This window comes from Microtus ochrogaster, chromosome 4 (assembly GCF_000317375.1).
Source record: "Microtus ochrogaster isolate Prairie Vole_2 chromosome 4, MicOch1.0, whole genome shotgun sequence".
In the NCBI taxonomy this organism is placed as follows: Eukaryota; Metazoa; Chordata; class Mammalia; order Rodentia; family Cricetidae; genus Microtus; species Microtus ochrogaster.
Window position 1 is genome coordinate 36,147,644 of NC_022011.1, and position 18,132 is coordinate 36,165,775.

General features: G+C 42.9%; 1 protein-coding gene across 1 annotated transcript in view; it reads left to right on the forward strand.

Moving 5' to 3' along the window:
- The window catches only part of Itgb1 (integrin subunit beta 1), a 44,230-nt gene that overhangs the window by 588 nt on the left and 25,510 nt on the right, over window positions 1-18,132 (forward strand). Inside the window, exon 2 of the mRNA XM_005345930.3 lies at window positions 17,177-17,243. Within this exon, the coding sequence (XP_005345987.1) occupies window positions 17,177-17,243 (67 nt within the window). The remainder of the gene's footprint in view (window positions 1-17,176; window positions 17,244-18,132) is intronic.

The following is an 18,132-nucleotide window of genomic DNA, read 5'->3' on the forward strand; positions in this document are numbered from 1 at the left end:
CCCGCCCGCCCGGGGCCTCGTGCTTACCCTTTCTCATGCCTCCTAGTGACAGCCTGGGCTTATGACCGCCCTGATCCCGAATGCCACAGTGAATTTGAACTTTTAATTTGAAACCTAGCACTTAGTGGTAAAATGAGTAATAAATTATACTGTTTCCGTTTCCTCATCTGTAGAAGAGAAAAGGAGCCCTTACACTAACTATAGTATTAATTGTGATACTAGGGACAGGGTCGGGCCCAGCTTCCAGCCTGTGTTTACACGTACTGACCTCACTGCAGACCCCGATCCCTGGTGGTGTCGGGACTCTATCTCCTTTCCCAAATGAAGACACGGAGGTGTGGGAGTTTAAGTAGTTTGGAGAGTTCATGGGCTCACCTCTAGAGCCCAACTTGAAGTAACCTCACCTAATGTAAAATAAAGCAGGTATATTAATATAGGGTATAGGTTTCTAGAGCAATGTCAGCCTGGATTTCACAAAAACAACCAACCAATAAAACAAGACACAGTAAAATGTAAAACCGCAAGCTTAGACAATAATGCTCCATATGTATTGATACCTTTTCATTGCTTCTTGGTACATTAAAAAGACCTACAAACTTCTTAGAATGTTTTGATAGCATTTGGAATGTTTCCTGGCTTTGCCATTCCACGTGGATGTGAAGAGGGTAGGGTGCCTTGGGTTTATTTTTGTTTTTTTATTTTTGTTACTGCTTGCATAGCACAGAAATAAATGTTAGGTGAATTTTAACTAGATTTCTTTCTTGAATCACACACAGCCATTATAATAAATAGTTGACACCCTAGAAAACTGTAGAAAAGACTAAGAAATTTTAGTTAAAAGTTACCCATTACACATTTATGGACATCATGGCGAGAAGGGAAGGACTGACTTATTCTCAGAGTGATATTCAGATTTATGAGTGATTTTGATTCATTCACCGAAGTGATTAATAACTGAAGATGATGGAATGGCAAATATACAACGGGTGAAACACTGGTTTGTAGAGTAGAGATACTAGGATGGTATTTTCTTAGGTGAGCAGAAAGCAGATTCACAGTGCTACAGATGAAGAATCTGTGCTGTTGAAGTCTTTCTAGAAGGACGTGAAGCTCTGTACTAAGGTGGTCTCTTTAATTATAGTTTATAATTATTTTTATGTGTGGGTGTAGTGACAGGCATGTGTGGGGGTCAGAGGATAAATTTTCTTCCTCCATCAAGTGGATTCCAGGGATTGAATAGAGGTTGCCTAGCTTGGGAAAACACGTTCATGTGCTGAGCCATCTCCTTGGCCCCGGTTGTTACCTTTTTAAAGGTTTTATTTTAATTTTGAGATTTATGTAGGTGGGTGTTGGCTTGCGTGTAAGTTTGCAGTGTGCCTTGCAGCATCCGTGGACAACAGAAGAGAGAGTCAGATACCCTGGAACTGGACCACGGATGGCTGTCGTCCACCGCGTGGGTCCTCTGGAAGAGCAGCCAGTGCTCTTAACCACCCGGCATCTATGGCTCCACCCCTCTCCCCCCACGGTGCTTTTAATCTTCAGTGTTCTATCCATTAAAAGTACAAGTTCATGGGGCTGGAGAGATGGTTTAGTTAAGGCCACTGACTATGCTTTTCCAGGACCTAGGTTCAATTCCCAGCACCCCCATGGCAATTCAAACTGTCGGTAACTCCAGTTCCAGGGGGTCCAGTACCCTCATACAGACATATATGCAGGCAAAACACCAATGCACATAAAATAAAAATAATTAAGCAAAAAGTACAAGTCCAGAATTAACAACGTTGAAAAGTCACTGGATTTAGTACAACCCCCACCCCCTACAGAGTTTCTCTGTTTAGTCCTGGCTGCCCTGGAACTTGCTCTGTAGACTAGGCTGGCCTCAAACTCACAGACATCTGCCTGCCTCTGCCTCTGTAGTGCTGGGATCAAAGGCATGCGCCATAACCGCAGGACCCTGGGTTTGGTGCTTCTAACACTTGTTTCAATTTTCTCATCATCCTGACTTGAATCTGCCCAGAATCAACATCACTGAAATGAAAATGTAGTTCTGTGTTGATTAATTCCAAGTATAACTGATCACCTCTCATTACTGTTATTACAAGGAAGGTTAATTGGTTTGACAGATTAACTTGAAAATTAATAAGTTTGTCCAGAATGCTTGCTGTGTAATGTAGTTCCTTTACTGTTTGGGTTTTTGCTAACAAAACCAACCCTGGCTTACAGGTAGAGAGGGGGGTGTATAACACAGCATGTTGTCTGAAGAAAACCCTTTTTCTAGTGTTCTGTAAATGGGCTGCTGTTAACTGTGCTGCCAGAGTTGTGAGAGAAACATGTTGTAACTGGTGAAAATTCAGAGGACTTTTTTCCCTCATAATTTAAATGTAAAATTCTTTTTTTTTTTTTTTTTTGGTTTTTCGAGACAGGGTTTCTCTGTGGTTTTTGGAGCCTGTCCTGGAACTAGCTCTGTAGACCAGGCTGGTCTCGAACTCACAGAGATCCGCCTGCCTCTGCCTCCCAAGTGCTGGGATTAAAGGCGTGCGCCACCACCGCCCGGCTCTAAATGTAAAATTCTTGATGCATCAGAAGCCCTGTTGATTTGAAGATTCACTGTGGATAGAATCCAAGATCATATTTTGTGGATATGTTAAAATAAGCTTTTACCATTTATCTGCAAATTAGTGAGTTTGAGAGTTGATTATATTCATGTTTACTCTTATATTACTGTTTATTGTGACTTTGGTTATATGTTTGCAGTTTGCTTGTTGTATGTCAGTTAGGTGGTAGTCAGGGATGTGAGGATAAGGGAGGAAAGAGGAAGCGAGTCTTCTGGATTGGGTCTGGAGTGATAGTGATACAGACTCAGGAAGCAGAAGTGTGCTGACAGGTTAGTGACTGCAGCAGGTAGGAGAGGGCGGTTCAGGAGCTAACTGCCTGGGAAAGAACGAAGCTCTCCTTTGTAAACGTCACAGTTTGAGGACTTTGTTTTTGCTGTGTGGCTTTAGAAGATAATAATTATCTTCTAAATACCAGTATGTCTAGCACGCATGTCATCATGAAATGTGCACATGGGAAAAAAGACTCCTTCAAATTTACCTCCTACCTTAGCAGGCTGTCTTAGATAGAGTTTCAATTGCTGTGATGAAACTCCGTGATCAAAAGCAAGTTGGGGAGAAAAGGGGTTATTTGACTTACATGTCCATGTTGTTGTTCATTATTGAAGGAAGTCAGGACAGGAACTCAAGCACTGCAGGAACCAGGAGGCAGGAGCTGATGCAGAGGCCGTGGAGGAGGGCTTTATTGGCTCGCTTCCCCTGGCTTGCACAACCTACTTTCTTACAGAACAGAGGACCACCACCCACAATGGGCTGGGCCCTCCTTGGGCCCTCCCCCTCCCCATCAATCACTAATTGAGGAAATGCCTTAGAGGCTCAGCTGAGGCTCCTTTCTCTCTGACTCTAGTGTGTGTCAAGTTGACACACAAAACTACCCAGTACACAGACACAAATACGTACATACCTGTTTGCATATACTTGCATGTACATACTATGCAATAATTTTATGAATATAAGAACATATGGGTATGTATACATGCATTCCTTACCTACAGGAGCAGTCTCATTATACCAAGGCTTCAAAATACAGGTTTCTATGCCCAGGGGGATGTGAAATGACTCATCGGACTCTAAGGAAGAACATTTTAGATACTGCGTTTATAGCTTTTAAAAGTTCAAAGTGTTTATCGTGATGAATAATCTTATTGTATTGCTGTAGAAGTTCATGTATTTTAATTTATAAACAATGGGCATGCGGATACTCCAAAATTTTTTGGTGACAAAGGTGAGCCTCAAAAACTTAGAGATCCCAAGTGGTAGCAGGGGAAACAAGAATTATTGTGTTTAGGAAGGAGAAGTGTTGAGACAGGTCCGTGCTGACAGAAACCAAGGTAAATGCTAGCTAGGTGGAGGCAGTGTGACCACAAGAGGGTAGGCTCTACAGTGCTGAGCTTTTGAAAGGTGACCTCGAGCCTGGGATTGGGAATTATTCATCGTCAATACTGGCTGATAGTGTAGGTTGCAGATAAAAACACCAGAGTGTAGAGTAGAAAGGGGGCCGTTCACTTTCCCAGTTTCTTGGCCAGCCATTTTAGAGAGTGGGTAGGGATATGTCGGGTTTCCTAGCAATTAGTGTGTTTAAATTAAAGACTAACTTGTTTTTACATCCCTTCCCTAGAGCAGTGATTACAGCCCCAATTTGGCTTAGAAGTGTCTTCTCTCTGGGAAACCCTGGTTCCAGAGAAGTCTCTGACTCAGGATTTCTGGATGCCTTTGGAGCTCCACTCCCTAGGACTTTGGTTTCACATCTGCACTTCGCTCTTACTTTGAGATGAGAGGCAGTGGCTGCTGGATCTGGACTGCAGGATACAGTCTTTTGTTCTTTCATGAGAAACCATTTTCTTTAAAATTAAAAAAAAATTTTAATTATCTGTAGATGTGTGTGTGTGTGTCTGCATATGAGATCGTACACTGATTGCAAGCTCCTTCAGAGACTAGAGGCTTTAGATTCCCTGGAGCTGGAGTTAGAGATGGTTGTTAGCCAGCTGATGTGGCTGTGGGAACGGAAGTTGGGTTGTGTGGAAGAGCAGCGTGTGCTCCTGACTGTCAAGCATCTCTCTAGCCCCGGGCAACCATTTTCCTGTGTCATCATAAAATATAAATGTAATGGAAATGACTGGGAAGAACCTGCAGTGCTGCTTAGTCAGATCTGCTATGGGCAGCCCGTCGTCTGCCTGTCCTTACTTGTGCATTTAGTTCATCAGGGTACTGAGACTAAGAACTTTGTGAGGAGGTCCTCATGGCTTTGATTTTGAGTGAATTCCCTAGTAGGGACAATTGTGTTCCACTCAGGAAAACATGACAAAAACCGAAGAGTTGTTTCTACAGTCAGCGTACCATGCCAGATGGTACTTTCAGTTTTTGAGTAAAAGGTCAGCCGTGGCTTAAGTGGTTTTGGAAGGTTTGGTGGAGAAGATGAGGTCTGAGTGAGGAATGGGCTAAGCTAAGGTATGGATGGGATGGATGATGTGTTTCAAACAGAACAAAGACAGTGTACTTGGGAGGCAGAGTTCTGTCTGTTTTGGTAAATATTACTTGCATATGACTGTGTGTATGTTATGGGAATGTAAAATGAAGGCCTTAGTTCTTTTCAAGGAATGACACATGGATGAATGCAATCAGTTAAACAATAGTGAAAATAACACCACCTTATTGAGTATACTGGAAGTTGGCCATGTTTTTGTGCTAGGCAACATCAAGATTATGTTCTGTGAGGAAAACAATGAATTCTGTTTATTGTGGCTGTTGAAGAGTAATGGTCTAAATAAAACAAAACAAAAAACAAGTAAAAGTCTTAAACATAGAAGAAAAAAGCATTGCGTTTTGCTGAAGGAAAATAGTTTCAGTGGAGGAGTGAAATATTTGTTTTTAGAATTCAGTATGTGCCAATTGAAGCACAGATGTCTATTTCACAGCCTGCGTGTTTACCGGATATTGAATAGGTGTAAACTTAATTTATTACACCTGAAATTAGGATGTTATTACCTCTTTCTAATACAGCCAGTATTTTATAGATTTTGTATGATTTAGTTCGTGTTACAATTTTGGCCCTTTTTAGAGGTCAGTAGTGGGGTTGTTCTATTTGATTATTAGGATATTGAAGTTGGAAACCGTTCATTTACTATTCTTTTTTTAAAGATTTATTTATTATGTATACACACACCAGAAGAGGGCACCAGATGCCATTATAGATGGTTGTGAGCCACCATGTGGTTGCTGGGCATCGAACTCAGGACCTCTGGAAGAGCATAAACTCTGAGCCATCTCTCCAGCTCCCACATTCAGTACTTGAATGTTACATTTGGAAAATGTCATAAATACAGCAGGAGTAATAGTTACCTTTGTTAAAGATACATGACATCATGATTGCAGAAGTTGGAGGTGTCTCTTACGGTATAGTCTTTCTATGTCCATACTTGCAAGGTTCTGGGTTTAGGCTCTAGCACAGAGCAACAGAACAAGTCTAGAAGTGCGTATGAAATAGTCATTCAGGTTTTGTTTTCTCCTACGATCGCTAAGTACTTGCCAGTAATAAGAAAATCAGTACAAAGATATTTGTTGCTAAAACTTTTCCTTCAGGGTTATATTTTATTCTTTCCAAAATTTTGAAATCTGTGCCACTCATTCCCAGCCTACTCTTAGTAAAATGAGAAACGAAGTGATTTCTGTAATTTGTTTTGAAACATTTGTTGGGTAAAGTATGGCTCGTTCGTGCTTGTTCCTCCACTGCAGGGAGATAGGGGAAGAGAGGATAAAAGGTGGTGCTCAAAATGAATTTGATCAAGAAAAAATTGGGGGGGGGGGGTGGCTGGAGAGGTGGCTCAGTGGTTAAGAGCACTGACTGCACTTCCAGAGGACCCGGATTCAATTCCAGCACCCATATGGCAGCTCACAACTGTCTGTATCTCCAGTTCTAGGGGACCTGACACCCATACACAGACATACCTGTAGACAAAACACCAATGTACATAAAATAGATAAATTAAAAAATAAAGCTAAAAGAAAAATTTTGGGCCGGGCGGTGGTGGCGCACGCCTTTAATCCCAGCACTCGGGAGGCAGAGGCAGGTGGATCTCTGTGAGTTCGAGGCCAGCCTGGTCTACAAGAGCTAGTTCCAGGACAGGCTCCAAAGCTGCAGAGAAACCCTGTCTCGGAAAAAACTAAAAAAAAAAAAAAAAAAAAAATTTTGGAAAAATTATTTAAACCAGTAGATAAGATTATGCAATGTAAAAATGTAACTCAAGATTTCTTCTAGGGCTGGAGAGATGGCTCAGAGGTTAAGAGCTCTTCCAGAGGTCCTGAGTTCAATTCCCAGCAACCACATGGTGGCTCACAGCCATCTATAATGAGATCTGGTGCCCTCTTCTGGCATGCAAGCAAGCATACATGGAAGGAATGTTGTATACATAAATAAATAAATCTTTAAAAAAAAAGATTTCTTCTAATTGAAATTACATATAGAATGAAAATGCTGTTTTAACAGTAACAAGCAGTTAACTTTTTAAAAGATTTATTTATTTTTATGTGTATGGATCTGCATGTATGCATGTGTACCACATGTATGTTGTTGAGGCTACTGGAAGAGGGTGTTGGGAATCTCCAGGTCCTGGAATTACAGATGGCCTTAAGCTGCCAGGTGTGGATGCTGGGAACAGGATCTGAGTCCTCTGTAAGAGCAGCAAATGCTTTTATGCACTGAGCCTTCATTTTTTCCAGCCCCCAGGTAGTTAACTTTTGCCAGGATTTCTTCACACACATTTGGGAACAAAGTAAATTTTGTCAACTGAAGCATTGGGTAACTTACATTTTCCCCATTCATAGGGAAAAACAAAAGAACAACAGACAGAAAAAGAGAAAGAAAAGTTTGCATCAAGGGAGAGCTTACTGGATATGTTTGGAAAGTCACATGCTAGGTAATGAAGTCTTTTGGTAGCAGATGGTGCTGGGAAGGAAGGCAGTTTTTCTCCTACTGTGGACTGGCGTTCATAGTTTGGCTTAATAGCTTTTCTTTTTGGTTTTTCGAGACAGGGTTTCTCTGTGGCTTTGGAGTCTGTCCTGGCACTAGCTCTGTAGACCAGGCTGGTCTCGAACTCCCAGAGATCCGCCTGCCTCTGCCTCCCGAGTGCTGGGATTAAAGGCGTGCGCCACCACCGCCCGGCTCTTAATAGCTTTTCTTAAAATGTTTTATTTTCAAATTCATCCTTTGGCAGTAACTGGGTTTACTTTTCAGTGTGTGATTTGAATTGGATGCTTGTCCATGGGGCTTCCCTTCTTATGGTGGGGTAGAGATGGTGTCAGTTGTCTGTTGAGTCACCACTCACCCCGTCACGTTTGCTCTTCCTTTCCTTTGCTAGTTCGTGTTCTGTGGGACATCTCAGGTTTGATCTCCTTTTGTTGATTATATTCTTGGGGTTATAGAACTAGCTTCAAACTTGCAGAAATACTATTACTTGAGCCTCAAAATACTGTGGTCACAGGCATGAACCACTGCTTAGCTGCAAACAGCAGCATTCATTGTTAGAGTTCGTTAGGCTCAGACAAAGGTTTATCGGTTAGAAAGGGTTTTCATTGAGTTCTTCAAGTCGTCTGCAGCCAGGGTGGAGTTTAGGAGTGCTGTAATGAGACTGCCGTGCACTTGCAGGCTGGCAGGCTGCAGTCGGCCACTGTCAGCATCCGCTTTTGGGTCACTGAACCTCTTCTTTTCTGGCCTTGTTTTCTCTTTCCTCGTGCTTTTTAATAATTTTTGTGTGTGTGTTTGTTTGCTTGTGACTGGGTTTCTCTTTGTAGTTCTGGCTGTCCTGTGTCTTGCTTTGTAGAACAGGCTGGTCTCAGACTCACAGAGATCCACTTGCCTCTGCCTCCTGAGTGCTGAAATTAAAGGTAATTTACCTTTTTGGTAAATTTGGTTAATATTTAATTTGCTCTCGTTATTAGTATTTGGGTCAATGACTGACTCCCTAGTCACCACCACACCTCTTCCTGTCAGACAGAAAAGGTTGAGTGTTAATTGTTCCTCTCGCAAGAGAAAAGTTATCTCGCATGGTCTGACTGCATCTTTACATCTCACCCTCAGATGACTGGAGCTCAAAAGGTTGGTTTCTCTTTTGTCAAGGTCTTTCCATTTTATCGTTGTCCATGGCTGACAGTAGGAGGAACCATGTGTTCATTCCTAGAGTCTTAGTTTCCTGGGTTATTTTTCTTGAGTATTGATTTTTATGTATTAAGATGTTATTGACCTATTTATTTATTTCCCTCCCTCCCTCCCTCCTTGTCTGTCTGTCTGTCTGTCTGTCTGTCTGTCTGTCTGTCTGTCTATCTATCTATCTATATCTATCTATCATTTGTTTTGGAAAGATAGTGTCTCACTCTGTAGCTCTGACTGGTCTGGAACTCCCTATGTAGTTCATGTTGACCTCAGACTCAAAGATTCACGTTCCTCAGCCTCCCGATGCTGGGGTTAAAGATGCCCAGCTCTTTCACTTTAAAAAGCAGATACAGGGAAAAGTAATTTCTTCCAAAAGAATAATGAATTTCTACAAAGATTGTGTAGGTTGAGAATCCTTTATCTGAAAATCTCTAATGGCTGAAGATGTAAATCTCTGGATGTCAGCATGACACAAATGAAAAGTTCTGCATCTGGTGCCCTTCAGGGGTCAGTGGTGTGCAGGTACATTTTTATATACAATAGCACTGCCTTCAGGGGTCAGTGGTGTGCAGGTACACTTCATATACAATAGCACTGCTTTCAGGGGTCAGGGGTGTGCAGGTACACTTCATATACAATAGCACTGCCTTCTGTTTCCAAGTCTGAGAAAAGTCCAGCACTTTTGGCCCCCATGCAGTTTGGGTAAGGGATGCTCACTATGTATACATCAAGCTTTAAACCATTTTGTCTGTAAATATAAAAGCAGTGCATGCCTTTAATCCCAGAATGTGGGAGGCAGGGGGAAGCAGATCTCTGAGTCTGAGGCCAGCCTGGTCTACACAGAGAGTTCCAGGCTGCACAGTGAGACCCTGCTTTAAGAAGAAAAAAAAGGAAATACCAACCAAGTTATTTACATTTTATTAAAAATGTAGTAAATAGTGTTTAAAAGTTCAGAAAGGCTTAACTTTGAATAAAGAGTTTACTCTGAAGATTAAAGCAGTTGCACAAATGTGGGCTGATTCTTACTAAATGGATTATTTGTAAGCTATCCGTAATATTTTGCTCAGGAATGAATTATGCCACCTTAGATAAAATTGAATATGGTTAAAAAATCTAAGCTTGAGATGCTTTTGTGGGAACAGGACACAAAACTGGTATCTATTTGGAGATTAAAATGAGCTGTTGGCTGCTATTCACTGTGAGTGTTTAATAAATAAACTCACAGAGCAACATCATAAGCTTTTTCCATTTCTGTGCTCTGAATCAGTTCTAACTCTGGACGGATGTCCATTCTTTTAAAATAGTGGCTAAGTAGCTCTTCAGAGACGGAGTCAGGTGACAGTTTCATTTGTGCAGTTATTTAACCTCTCTGAGGTTTGGGTTTCTCGTCTGTAAAACAGAGATGGTCTCATTTCTTTACGAACTCCTGAGTAATCTCAGAGAACAAGGTCATATAATTTGATACAGTCAGCAAAACATTTTGAGCATTATCTTTTTTTGATATTATCATTATAGCATTTTCCCCTTTTCTTACCTCCCTCCAAACTCCCATATACCACTTCCCATTTTCCTTCAAATTTATGGCTTTTTTATTGATTGTTACAGCATGCATATATATATATATATAGTACATATGCATATAATCTTAAATATAACCTGTATAATGTTACATATATGTATACTTTTAGTGCTGATTATTTAGCAGTGGACAGCCAATGGGTGTGTGCTTACCTGGGAAGACTACCTCTCCTGCTCCTACCTCTTGTTAGTTGCCTATAGTTCTGAGCTTATCTCTGTCCAGTTTGGCATGTCCATTGGTGTCATCCTTGAGCATGTGTGTTAGAGAGACTTCATGTGTGTAGCTTCTGATGTTACTAGGAGACACAATCTGACAGCAAACTCTCTGATATTCCTGCTCTTACTTTGTTTCTGCTGCCTCTTCTTCAATGCTCCCTGATTAGGGTGTGAGTGTTTTGTAGACGCATCTGTTGGGACTGGTCTCCACAACTTTGTATTTTGGTTGTTTGTTGTTTTCTGTAGTGGTCTCTGTTGCAGAGGTTAGTTTCCTGGGTGAGGGGTGATGACTACCACATACCTGTGTGTACAGGGACAGATGTTTATAGTTGTTCTTAGGGATGGTGCTGGTTAGTAAATTAGAGGTAGTGACTTCACCAGTAACCATGTGCTAGTGAATGGCTTCACCACCCCTGAACGGTTAGCGAGGTTTGCAGAACCAGGCATGGTTTTCCTCTTGTTGATCTGGTGTTAAGTTCTGTTAGAGGAACTGGTTACTGCCAAGGTATGCATGCCACTTCTGCACCGGAGTTATGGTGCCGTGCTGTTTGTTGTGGTTCATAGGCATCACAGTCGAGTAGGATTGTTGTTGGTTGCCTCTTTCTTTTGGAAGCTTGCATGGTGCCTTTTGGTACCAGGAAAGCTAGTGCTCAGGCTGGGGACATTCAGGTTGAGCATTATCTTTGAGCTGAGTACTTTTTGCTGTATCTGTCGTGAACATCTTGTTCTCTTGTGGCCCGAGATTCATGGGAAGATCTGAGGTTAAAGCAGTTACACGAGCAGAGTGTTAGAACGGGACTTTATAAGTCGGGTGTGCAGTAGATGCTGGGCCCACAGCTCCGCTCTGTAATGCTATTGCCCATTTCCTCTGGCCTCTGTTGTCCTGGTTTCCTACTTGAGAAGAATTGATGGGGGCAGTATCTCTGCTGTGGTGAAAAGCTGTGCACATATGCAGGGTGGTACATTCCTGATGTCTGGGTGACTGCCCTGCTCCGTACGTCTTCCCTTTCCATGTCTTTGCCACTTCATGGCGGCCTCAGCCCTCTTGTTCCCGGGCTTTCATGTCATCATCGTTTCAGTTACCTGGATAGTGATCTCTGATGGATCTCCAGCCCCAGCCTTGTAGAGGCTTTCTTCTGGGCCTCCAGCCAGTTCTCAGATCATGACCCGGAGATTTACTATTAGTTATGAATGCTCAGCCTTAGCTCCTGCTTGTCCACAGCTCTTATGACTTAAACTCACCTGTTTCTCTTCACCTGTTTTGCCTCAGGACCTTTACCCTCCTTTCCTTCTGTATGTCTTACTTTCACTGCTGCTTGTGTCTGGCTGGGGTAGGCTTTGAGGTTTCAAGTGCTCAAGCCAGGCCCAGTGTCACTCTCTTCCTGCTGCCTGCAGATCCAGATGTAGAACTCTCAGCTGCCTCTTCAGCACCACGTCTGTCTGTGTGTCACTGCTCCCACCGTGATGACTAAATGGATTGAACTCTAAACCTCTAAGCAAGTCCCAGTTAAATCCTCCCTTTATAGGAGTTGCTGTGGTCATAGTGTCTCTTCACAGCAATAGAGACTGTAACTCAGACAACTTTTAAAGATAAAATAGTTTTGCCAACAACATGTAACAACAAAACCATAAATTCATGGAGAGAAAATGACAATCCAGTGTGAGGGAGACACCTCAAAATATGTGCTTAGACACAATATTGGAAAAAGATTGTATGGCCTTCCCCAGCCTCCCCAGCCTCGCATGTGCAAACTTGCTGAGGTGGCTTCTCTCTGCTGTCTTCTGCACATAGCCTTCCATTCTAACTGCAACCCTGCCGTCTCCACATAGTTAGGCAGTTAGGTGTGCTCTGTGCTGATGTAAAACACAGCTTTCTCCTCAAAAGGGGTAGGGTATTCTGGAATCAAATACCAGTTACCATGACCTAGGAACACAGATTTAGGTGATCCTAGATTCTGTTTTCCAGTGTGACAATAGTTTTATGTAACAGAACAAAGAAAACCATAAATTAAGACACTTCCAAAGTACAGTGGTTGAGACATTAGAGAGGTAGGTTATAGCAAATTAGGGAAATCTCAGCTGGCCTCAGGTGCTAGCTGGTGATTCTCGTAGCTTTCGGGTTGGTGGAAGTTAGTCATCTGCTAAGTCAGTACATTCCAGAAGATAACTAGTGCTCTGTTTCTACATCCCAAATGATTTATCTGTTGGAGGACAGTGTTGGTTACTTTGCTGTTGCTGTGACAAAATGCCATGACCAAGATAACTTAAGGAAGAGTTTGTTTTGACTTAGGGTTTTAGGAGAGAGAGTAAGAGTCCACCATGCCAGGGTGGCACCACAGTAAGTAGCAGGCATGGCAGTGTCTCTCTGTAGCTTTGGAGCCTGTCCTGGAACTAGCTCTGTAGACCAGGCTGGCCTTGAACCCCCAGGGATCCACCTGCCTCTGCTTCCCCAGTGCTGGGATTAAAGGTGTACACCACCACCACTCAACAAATGTCTTTTTTTTTTTTTGAATGTTTAGAATTGTATCACACATAGGCTACGATAAAGACCTTGAAAAACCTTGTTGTAGAGGGAGTATTGGTAAAAAATACCTTTAAGGTTTTTAATGTTTATGTGTGTATACTCATACATACAAACATTAAATTGAAACTACACAGGTGAGACATTCTCTTAATCCTTTGAGTAAAGAGTTTAGCATCTCAAAGGAGGGCAATTATCTGATAGGAAAAATTATAACTTGGAGCAGGAGTACCTCTGCTTTGCTATCATGAACTATAACCCTCTGAAACCTTAAGCCCAGAATAAAGGAATACGTGGTGACACTCTTAACTTTGCATTGACTGAAGTAGACTGCTAAGTAAGTATCTAAAAGATAATTAGTGCTTTGTTTCTCCATTTGGAAGGATTAACCTAATGGTCACAAAGCTGATTGATAGGTCTTGTAGAGAGGAGGCTATACTGGTTGCTTTTTTTTCAATTCGACACGAACCTACAGGGATAAACTTACAGGGAATTTTGATTGGATGGATGCTCCCATCAGATTGTTCCCCATGTGGGGGGCATTTTCTTGATTAGTAATTGTTGTGGGTGGGCCTAGCCCACTGTGTGTTGGGTGCCACTCCTGGGCAGGTGCTCGTGTGGTGTAAGAAATCAAACTGAGCAAGCTACAAAGAGCAAGCCAGAGAGCGGCAGTCTTCCGTGGTCTCTGCTTCCGTTCCTGTCTTTCCTGCCCTTCTCTCCTTAAGTTTCCTTTGGCCATGGTCTTTAACCCAGCAATAGAAACCCCAGTAGAATAGTGGGCAGTAAATGACTATTAAGAAGGAAGAAGAAGGCTCAGGATAATTTGCAGCATTTCACTCTCCGGGGGTGTTGAAGTTGTAAGCATTGTCACAGAAGCTTCAGTTTGCATTGCGGCTTCTTTCTGGTGACGTTAGCCACACGCATCCTCTGCACAGAAATGGTTACTGTGTGGTAATTGTCTGCATTTTTGTCTATGAACTGTTAGTTCCTTGAGGCATTTGTATTATAGGGAGGACACAAAACTGACGTGGCTGTCTGAAGAAGGACCCTCAGAGATGAAGAGAACAAAGGACGTGGGAAGGGAGTGTCCTACTTACCTTTCTGTTGCTGTGATAGAGCACCAATCCAAAGCAGTCTGGGGAAGGGTTTACCACATAGTCAAGGAGTTTGTAAGTGAATGGGGCCTGAGACGATGTCCTTCCGAGGATTAGTCCCTGTGTGGTCAGGAGTATCTCTGTCAGCTGCAGTAGTTTCAAGAGAAATGTAGACTAGGCCAGGTAAAAACCTTTGTCTAAGAGAAAAACAGACAAAGGGTTAGGACCATGTCTCATGGCGTTTTCTCTGATGATTTGTCTTCAGTGAGATACCATTGATAGGGAACCTGTAAGCCCCATTCCTCAACATAAGGGTCACCTGCTGAACAGGCCTTGCTACTCCAAACTCATGGCTTTAGGCCTGGGAAGGAGGACATCTGCGTGAACTCTGACACAGTCTATCTCAAGCCTCCCCCACTCTGCGTCACTTGGTCCAGATGCCGGTTGTGCTGACTCCCTCAGGGTCACTCTCAGTGTGGTCTCAGTCTCACGCTCCCTCCCTCTCCCCTTCCTCCCTCCCTCCTTCCTTCCTTCCTTTCTTCCTTCCCTCCCTCCCTCCCTCCCTTCTTCCCTTCTTCCTCCCCTCCCTTCCCTCTTTTTTTTTTTTTTTTTTTGGAGCCTGTCCTGGAACTCATTCTGTAGACCAGGCTGGCCTCAAACTCACAGAGATCCATCTGCCTCTGCCTCCCGGGTGCTGGGATTAAAGGTGTGCGCCACCACCGCTCAGTTTTCTTCTCTCTCTCTCTCTCTCTCTCTCTCTCTCTCTCTCTCTCTCTCTCTCTTTCTTTTAAATATTTTATTTATTTATTATGTATTCAGTGTTTCTCCTGCATGTATGCTTGCAGGCCAGAAGGGGGCACCAGATCTCATTACTAATGGTTGTGAACCACCACCTGGTTATTGGGAATTGCACTCAGAGCCTCAGCTGACCCATCTCTCCAGCCTGGCACTTGCTCTTTCTAGTTACTATCATTGTTCCTAGAGCCCTGCTGGATTCTTACTACTTCCTGTCTCTAAAACCCAGCCTTTATGAACGCCACCAAGCAACAACAGCATCTCTGTTTCTTGCTAACTTACAGGAGAGTTGATAACTGTCTCCAAACTGTGTCCAGAGCTGTCCTTGTTCTCTCTGCTGTTCTCGAGCATTTGAGTATTGTTTTGCTTGCTTCTGGGCTTGGCACACTTCCAGAGGGCCTTAGTTTCTTTGAACTACCAGGATTTGTAGAAGTAGAGGGCTGTGGATCTTACAGGAATGCTTTAAAGTGCAGCATGCTGGAAAGCGTCCTTCATTGGATCACAGCGTGCCTCTCTGACTTGTGTGGTATTTTGAAAGATTTCTCAAGGCTGGCCAGCAAGTATGAAGTAGCCTGAAGGAATACATTATCTGAATACAGGTGCTGTGGTCATCCACTTCTGCGGGAGTGACGTGCTCTCTGCTCTCCGTCACTGTTGAGTATTGCGTTGACCTTAGAGAAACATTAGAACATCGTGCTTTTTTGACACTCAGGTTTTAGTCAGCACTTGGATGCAGTCCCAAGCCATTTGCGTAACCTGTCAGCTCCAGGAGCGACTCATTTCCTGGAGTAAGCCTGATTGCAGGTGGATGACTCCCAGAGCCTCCCCCTCATGTCTCTGGGAAGTCTGCATGAGCAGAGGAGCAGCAATGTTCATCTCAGGGTTAGGACCACGTCTCATGGAGCAGTAATATGCCTGTCTTTACTCCTCGTGTGAAGGGGCCTGTGTTGTGTGAAATATAAGGGCTTGAAGATGAAGAGCTTTAATGTAGAATTTAGAGAACTTTTCTTTTTTAGACAAGGTCTTGAACTTGCTAAGTAGGGAAGGGTGATGACCTTGTACTTCTGATCTTCCTTCTTCTACCTTCCTGGTTTCTCTTTTTCTGTCTCTCAAAACCATGATTTTACTGTGTAAACCAGACTGGCCTTGAACTCATGGTAATCTTTCTGTTTCTCCCTCTTCCATTCTGGAATTATTCCCATGCCAACATTCCCTGCTCCCCTTTCATTCTGTAGGTAACACAGATGCATGCGCATGTGTAGTAGACTGGAGGTGTCCATGGAGAGTGGGCAGTTAAGGTGTTAGCCGAGCATACTTGATTAGGGATAAATCGTGGAACTGAAAACATTGGTTCACTAGAAATAGAGGTAATAATTAGAAGTTTAATGTATAGAATATTATCTGAACTGCCTGCTCCCCCCCCACCCCCCGTGAGATTCTGAAGGACACTACAGGCTCTGGGTCTATAGTGAGGTCATTTGTTGTTATGGAAAGTTGAGGGAAACAAGCTGAATATTTTACCATTCCATGCATAGTTGGTTTTCTTGCAAAAGAAAAATATAACAAGAAAGCAAACCAAACAGTTGAGTCAGAGTCTTGCATATGAAGCTGTGTTTTAGCCTGAGCAGAGGAACTGTAGAGGAGATGTCAGTGTGGAGATGGCTGATTCAGCTCTGGGAAGTACCCTCGTTCCCAGGTGACTGCGCCTCTGGGTGTGCCTGTTGGACTGAGAGCTCTAGGGACATTCTGTAGGATAAACTGCCATACCTTTGTGGTCTTAGGACTGCATGTGCATTTATTATTATTATTATTATTATTATTATTATTATTATTATTACTATTTTCCTTCAAGATGGGGTTTCTTCACGTAGCCCTGCTTGTCCTGGAATTAGCTCTGTAGACCAGGCTAGCCACGAATTCATAGAGATCTACCTGTCTCTGTTTCCCAAGTGCTGGGATTAAAGGCATGTGCACCGCTGCCTGGCTTGATGTATAATTTTGTGATATTTAATTGAATACGAGACATTTCATAGAGAAGACAGGAACGCATTCTGAAAGTGGTGTCAAGTGTTAGAACAGTAGGGTGAATGGTATGGGAGCAGGGACGAAGGCAGATAGATGGCCGTGTGGGGAACTTCGGAGAGGGGAAAGAAGGGAAGGTCGAACACAATTCACCTGATATTTTCTCTCAGTAATGATACACTTTCTGTTGTAGATGAATTTGCAACTGGTTTTCTGGATTGGATTCATCAGCTTGATTTGTTCCGTATTTGGCCAAACAGGTAAAAAAAAATTGTTTTTCTTGTAATCTTTTTATTTTAGTGTTTTGGATCAATAATCTTTGGTCAGTTAGGTTCCTGGGGGAGTGGGGTGGGAAGACAACCCTCCACTAGATCCCACTATTCCTGAAGTTCTGTGGCACGCTGCCTCTGTGAGCGAGGGGCAGAGGTTTCTAAGGGGCCTGCAAGGCTTGTTAGCACCAGTTAATCATCCCTCCTTTCTGTGAGAGGACCATACGGCCCCTGGAGAGTGTGAGAGTGCCGAGGGACCAGAATGAGGGCTGAGGTGTGCAGTATATTCATATGACGTGTCCGTTGGCATCTAAACAACCGAAGCTAGGGGGAGCATGGTGACACATGCTGTGATCCCAGCACTTGGGAGGCAGAGACACTCAGGAGGATCTTGAGTTTTAGGCTAGCCTGGACTAGACACAACATCCCTGCCCCCCCCCCCCCAGTTTACAAAATCCAAAGGGTTTGGGTTATGGTTCATTCAAAGCTCTAGGTTCTGAGCACGCAAAAAACAAAAGAAAACCCAGGAGCAGTTTACTTTCTAGAAGTTACTCTTGTTCTGTGATCAAGAAGTCTCAAATATTGTTAGTATATCTATAAGTGTGGAGCAAGCTGAAGACATTTTAACTTCTTCTGGCAACCATCTACATCTGGAATAATGGACACCTGGTTCTACTGTCTAAATCTCAAAAACAAACAAACAAGCAAAAAACGCACAGTAAATAGAATAGTTAGAATGATCTGAGCTCAGGATGGTCATGTGACAATGATGAAAGATAGTGAATAGAAAACTTGATACATTTGATACATAAAATAAAAAAACACCCAGAACCTGTATCCCAAGGACCACACCTAAACATTGTTGGAGGGATTTTCTTTC